Source organism: Pituophis catenifer, unplaced genomic scaffold, assembly GCF_029215685.1.
Source record: "Pituophis catenifer annectens isolate HBS135680 unplaced genomic scaffold, rPitCat1.0.hap2 SCAF_13, whole genome shotgun sequence".
Classification (NCBI taxonomy): domain Eukaryota; kingdom Metazoa; phylum Chordata; class Lepidosauria; order Squamata; family Colubridae; genus Pituophis; species Pituophis catenifer.
This window is the reverse complement of record NW_027256893.1, coordinates 18190330-18197258: the sequence shown is the minus strand read 5'-3', so window position 1 is coordinate 18197258 and position 6929 is coordinate 18190330. Positions and strand designations below refer to the sequence as shown.

General features: G+C 42.3%; 1 protein-coding gene across 1 annotated transcript; it reads right to left on the bottom strand.

Moving 5' to 3' along the window:
• Positions 1–753: 753 nt before the first annotated feature.
• Positions 754–4930, bottom strand: UQCRFS1 (ubiquinol-cytochrome c reductase, Rieske iron-sulfur polypeptide 1). Its single transcript, XM_070952774.1, has 2 exons — positions 4657–4930; positions 754–1494 (listed from the first exon to the last, which is right to left on the bottom strand). The coding sequence occupies exons 1-2, from the start codon at positions 4868–4870 to the stop codon at positions 884–886; spliced, it is 825 nt and encodes a 274-aa protein (XP_070808875.1). The 5' UTR covers positions 4871–4930; the 3' UTR covers positions 754–883.
• Between the last annotated feature and the right edge of the window lie 1999 nt (positions 4931–6929).

Here is a 6929-nt window from a genome sequence, read left to right as displayed (position 1 = left end):
GTCTGATCATGACCTGGCCAAAGTAACCAGCTGGCTTTGTGCCCAAGGCAGAATTAGAACTCACAACCTTCTGGCTTCTAGCCTAATGACACCACACCAGGGGTGAAATCCAGCAGGTTCTGACAGGTTCTGGAGACCCGGTAGAGGAAATTTTGAGTAGTTCGGAGAACCGGCAAGTATCACTTCTGACTGGCCCCCGAGTGGGGTGGGAATGGGGATTTTGCAGCATCCTTCCCCTGGAGTGGGGTGGGAATGGGGATTTTGCAGTATCCTTCCCTTGCCATGCCCACCAAACCACATCACGCCCACTAACCCATGCACACAGAACTGGTAGTAAAAAAATTTGGATTTCACCACTGCACCACACCAAACTGGTTCTTTTTCATGCCTTTGCAATCTGGACAATGGAACCTTCCTGTTTTGTGTGAACTTAAAAGCAAGATGGCAAGTCTTCCACAGCATTTGTAGTTTCTCATGCCATTGGGCACGAACGGTCTTATTAAGTTCTTCATAAATCAGTGCTTCAGACTATATTTCTGTACCTAAATTTTAAAATGAAAGTAGACTTAAAAACTTGTCTAAAAATCAGTTCTGAATATAGCAAGTGATTTAGGGAGCTGAAGTCGCTCCAAGCATCCCACTCTTGCAAACTAAATCTGTGGGCATCCAAGCCTTTTAACTGTCATTAAAACACCACTTTTTGTTTAGGAAAAAAAAAATTAAGACTGATTCAATAAGTATAGACAGTGTACATCTGATTAGAGGACATCAATTTAATGCCTTATTAAAGCTGATGAAACAGTTCCACAATTCAACTGTAATACTTCGTAATATCTTATATGACTCCATTCTTTCCTCAATGTGTACACGAGAATCCGGATATTTAACCGACGATAAGCAAATCTTCACTAGCGAATTCATGATCTGGGACCTCCAGATTGAGAGGAGCTGGGCCTTTACGTATTCTGCCAGATGCATCATAATGGGACCCATGGCAGGGGCAGTAATAACCACCATAATCCCCAGCATCCGCAATTGGTACACAGCCAAGATGGGTACATATGCCTAGCACTACCAACCACTCCGGTTTCTTCACCCTATCCACATCATGCTGTGGATCTCTGAGTTCACTCAAAGGTACTTTAGCTACTTGATCAATCTCTGCCTGGGTTCTGTGACGCACAAACAGGGGTTTTCCCCTCCACTGGAAAACCATATTCCTGCCTTCTGGAATATCGGACAGCTTGATCTCAACCTTAGCCAGCGCCAATACATCAGCAGCAGGATTCATGCTGGAGACGAACATAACCACAGCTTTCTTGGCGAAGTATGCAGAGAGCAAATAGGTTGCCCCGTTGAAAAAGTAGGTGAAGGTTTTTCTCTCTGCGCTGTTATCTTGGGAGGATTTCGTGCTATCCTGTAAACTGTCCCGACGGTGGTAGGAGAAATCTGGCACAGCCATGTCATTATGGACATAACGAACGCTAGCAGGAGCTGCAAGAAAGAGAAAGCATAATTATGGGACTGTTATTGTAATAGAATGTGCTGCATTACAGACATTGTGCTAGAAAATAGTACCTTTGAAGAAAATCTGCTTTAATATCTCAACATAAAAGGGTTTTTTTTTTTTTCAAACAAAAATATTCATTTTATACAAAAACTGAATTAGCCCATGGAGGTTTGAATTGTTGGCAGGATTCCCTCCCTTTCTACTTGCAATTGCATATAAAATGCATTATTCCCTCTTGGAAGCCTATCAAATGACATGTATTTCACATCTACTTCACATATCAATGAGAGCCAGAAACTTCTGAGACTATTGTGTTTTTTTCTGAAGAAATCCGTATTATTTGAAAGTGATCCGTCAGTCCCATTCTTGTAGATTCTGTATGCAATTACAGCTATTTATTAATTCAAGTCATATCCAGCCACAGTTACAAGCCATAAAGCAGGCATGTTCTACTTGTGGGCTGGTAGGCGGGAGATATCATCTCGTTTATTCATGCTGTTAAAAGAAACAGCTGTGATCACACATTGCTCCTAGAAGCACGAAGCTGAAAACACCAGCCTGAAGATGACGGATGAGACTTCGTCGAAACGTCGCCAAGACACTTCCAATTTTATGTGGGAAAAAACCCGAATAACCAAAGACCTACATACATACATACATATATATGCTACACCTTTAACCTAAGGATGAAAAAAACTAAAAAGGCAAATAATTTGACAAGTCAATCTCATAATTGTAGAAGTGAGATTTTGTGGTGGAAAAATAGCAAATTAGAAACACCTTTCCAAAATAAACTGGGGAAGAAATGGCAGACTGAACCAATGACCACAGCAGAATGAACAATTAGTTGTAAGTAGACCAGCTCTTTGGTAATGGCTCTCCATTCAAGGAAAGGACTTAAGATCACCCACAAATGCACCACATAACTGCTCCTTGCGAGGAGATTGCAATATAGCAGTCTTGCAGTTCTGGGAGATGAGAAAAGATCCATCTTGCTCAAACTATGATTGGTGCCTTTGAAAGGTCACTAAAGCATATTTACATTTTACCGTAACTTAGATTTATTCATACATTGAGAATATTAAAGTACCACAGTTGCAACAAGACATCAATATGGTTTTATACCTTGGTATCCATCCAGTTTAGGAATTGAAGTGTTATCTACAATTCTATGACTTAGTCGCATCTTTTTCTCTACACTAAAAGACAGGCAGAAGTTTTAATAAAAAATAGTTCTACCGGTAACAGTTAAGCATAATTTCTACTTGGAGAGGACAATTTTGACAACTATTTTCTAATAAGTGGACTGGAGAGGAGCCTGGACTTTATAATTCAAAGATGTCATTCCAGGAGACTTCTAGCTGACCAGTGTCAGCTAGAACATGTGGATAGGAACATTTTGCACTGGGTGACAGAAGAGCCTCAGATGTTCAGCATCCCTCAAATAAATTTAATAAAATAAATAAATCTCTCAAGGTCATCTATTATATGGCAATATGGATTTTTGAATCCCCATTTTCCCAGCACCAATCTGACAACCTAACCCAACTTTAACCTCACATCTTTCAGCCTTGCTATAATCATCCCCATTGCTGTCATCAAATGGAGGATGACTGAAACAAATCCTTATTTATTAAATTTACTGTTGCCCATTTCACAGATCATGGCAATTCTTACAACAACGGCTAAGACCAAGAAGAATAAAACATTGTAAGGAAAAGCAATTTTATAACACAGGAATTCTTTCTTTTATGGCATATGCAGACTCCAATTGTGGATGGGGCAGAATTGAGAACATTGTCCAAAAAAGCCACAGTACTAACTGTTAAGGACCAAGGAATATTTGCTCCAATAGTGAGATGGGCAGCATATAAATTTATTAAATAATAAAATAAATGTACCAGAAACCAGCCTTTTCAAAGCACTTCCCAAAGTGTTGTTGAAGCAGAAATCATCCCTGGATTTTTTTTTAAAAAATGGTTCCTTTGGGTGCATTTTAAAGGGAAGGGAGGGAGGGAGGGAGGAAGGGGGAAGAGGAGGGAGGAAGGAAGGAAAAAAGAGAAAGAAGGAAGGAGAAAGAAAGAAGGGGGAGAGGCAAGGGAGGGAGGAAAAAAGGGAAGGGAGGAAGAAGAAAGAAAGAAAGAAAGAAAGAAAGAAAGAAAGAAAGAAAGAAAGAAAGAAAGAAAGAAAGAAAGAAAGAGGGAGAGGAGGAAGGAAAAAAGAGAAGGAAGGAAGGAGAAAGAAAGAAGGGGGAGAGGTGAGGGAGGGAGGAAAAAAGAGAAGGGAGGAAGAAGAAAGAAAGAAAGAAAGAAAGAAAGAAAGAAAGAAAGAAAGAAAGAAAGAGGAGGAAGGAAAAAAGAGAAGGGAGGAAAGGAGGAAGGAGAAAAAGAAAGAAAGAAAGAAAGAAAGAAAGAAAGAAAGAAAGAAAGAAAGAAAGAAAGAAAGAAAGAAGGGGAAGGAAAAAAGAGAAGGGAGGAAAGGAGGAAGGAGAAAGAGAAAGAAAGAAAGAAAGAGGAGGAAGGAAAAAAGAGAAGGGAGGAAAGGAGGAAGGAGAAAGAGAAAGAAAGAAAGAAAGAAAGAAAGAAAGAAAGAAAGAAAGAAAGAAAGAAAGAAAGAAAGAGGGGGAGACGAGGAAGGAAAAAAGAGAAAGAAGGAGAAAGAAAAAAGAAGGGGAACAGGCGAGGGAGGGAGGAAGAAAGAGAAGGGAGGAAGGAGAAAGAAAGAAAGAGAAAGAAAAAGAAAGAAAGATAGAGAAAGAAAGAAAGAAAGAAAGAAAGAAAGAGAGGGAGAGGAGGAAGGAAAAAAGAGAAGGAAGAAGAAAGAGAAAGAGGAGAGGCGAGGGAGGGAGGAAAAAAAGAAGGAAGGAAGGGAAGGAGAAGGAGAGAGAGATAGAAGGAAAAAAGAAAAGGGAAGGAAGGAAGGAAGGAAAAAAAAGAGGAAAAACAGCCCAGATGTGCTCCTCAGCCATCCTTCTCCTTGTGCCTTTCTGTCCCCTGGGACTATGACACCCTGGGACTACAATTTCCAGCATCCCCAGCGGCCCGTGGTTCCTGGCAGTTGCCCTCCTGCCATGTTGGAGGGACCCCAGTGGGGGGGGGGTTACGACCCCCACCCCCTAACCCCCCCCGCCCCTTCCCCGCCCGCACCGTTGAGGGAAGCGGTGACGACCAGGCCTCCCCGGCTCGCCTGGCCGAACAGCGACTCCCGGCACAGCAGAGGCCGCCTCGGATCCAAGGACAGGCTCTTCGCGGGCCCCGGCGGGACCTCCAGCAACAGAGGCTTCCGCGGAGCCGGCACGATGTGGGCGGCCGCCGTCAGATAAGGCGCCAACGGGCCGCAACGGGCTGACAGCGACAACATGGCGGACGCGGCGTTCAACTTCTCCTCACCGCGGTCACCTTCCGCGACCGTCCGGCGCGAGCGACGCACGCCGAGCGGTGACGCAGGACGCACGCCGGCGGGAGAAGCCACGCCCACCGCTCTTACGTTTGGAGCGACGAGAGTGGGGCGGGGGGGCGGAGCTATATCGCCCGTCCCTGCCTTTCAGCCGGCATGAGAACTGCGCCTGCGCACGGGACTTGACGCTAATTGCCCCAATAGTCTGAACTGGAACTCTTTAGCCCAGGGGTCCTCAAACTTGACAGCTTTCAGACTTGTGGACTTCAACTCCCAGAATTCTCCAGCTGGCTGGAGAATTCTGGGAGTTGAAGTCCACAAGTCTTAAAGCTGTCAACTTTGAAGACCTCTGTTTTAGCCTATAGACTGGGAATACAAATACCTTTTTTTAAAAAAAAAATATAGTTTTAGTTAATAATTTGGTTAGACATTTTTACGTAGGTAATTACGAGATAATATGAAATCTCTTTTAAAAAAAGTTTTTTATTAGTAGTTCAAAATTAAAAACATTGGACCTAGGTATGACATCACCGGTCCCAAGCATCTTCCAACACTTTAAGTTAATACATAATATACTAATGATAATATAATAATATATTCCTTAAAACCTTATACGTTATTTAAACATAGTATAATAATAGTAATTTATACCTTATTCCTTTCCTATTATACATATCTATATCTACACATATCTATCTATACAATTCACATACATATTTATCTATAATAACGATTATAATTCTAGTCTAAGACTACACATTTGTCTCGGCTATCCTCCTTTTATCTAACCATTCAACTTTGCCCAGATTTTATAGTATAACGTTTCGTTTTTATCCTTGAGTTCCAGAGATAATATGAAGTCTTGCGTGAAATAGGTGAATAGCTTTTACAAGAAGTCTCATCAATAATTTAAAACAATGAACTTCCGGTGGCTCCGCAGACGTCGAGGACGGTCTTCATAGACCGCCAGCCACCCGATCTGTAAAAACCGCCCTGACAGCGCTAAACAGCTGTCCGGCGGTTTGAAAAAACTCTCCTTCGGGCAAAGAAGGAGAGGAGAGCCGGAGGGGGTGGGTAGAGCTCCCCGATAGTCACTGGATTAATTCCAGGGACTCGGAGGGTGAGAGCTCCCCAGTTCACCCCTCCCATCGCTCCGGATCGCTGGTGCCTCTGTCTTCAGAGCAAGACGTCTGCGTCCAATTCTGCCAGCAAACAGTGAGTTTTAATGATTTTCAACAAGGCAGACAGAGCGGAAGCAAGAGTGCAAGCTTTTTAAGAGAAACAGAACTTAACTCTGTGATTACATTGTTGCAAACGGAGCTCTCTGGAGCTGGAGGCTGGGAGGAAGCCTTTGTTATGGGCGGAAGGGAAAGTGAAAGTTAAAAGGAAACTGCTTGTTAATAGCCCTCTGCCTGAAGAGAAAACTACTGGGCTTTGAGTATAGTTTGAAGAGAGGATTGTTTATTTTGGAAAAACTTTTGAATATACTTTCTAAGACTGTTTACAAGATTTTCTGGCTGTAAAAGGAAAACTTTTTTTTAAATAAAATGGCTGCTAAACAACTAAAGCCACCAACTTCTAAAGGGGGAGGAGGTTCCCCTGTAGTGACTCAAAAACAACAACCTCCGGCTGATACACAGTCACAAGACCTTAAAGAATTTATAATGGGTGCCCTGAATAATCAGACAGAAATGATGAAAGGATTTTCAGAGGAGTTAAAGAAACTTACAAGTGTGGTGGAGGAAAAACATGATGAAATAAGAGATGACATTGTCTTTGCAGTTTCAGGACTGGCTACTCATATGTTAAAGATTGAGGAGAGAGTGCGGGAAATTGATGATGCTAATTTGGAGATTGCAACTAAACTGGGAGAGGTTATGATACAGACAGAGAAAGTGGATGACGAGATGGTTATGTTACAGTACAGGTCAATGGAATTTGCCCTGAGGCTGAGAGGTTTGAAAGAAAAGAGTGGTGAAAATTTAAAAGATGTTTGTTCCAATGCTTTAGCAGAGCTGATTCC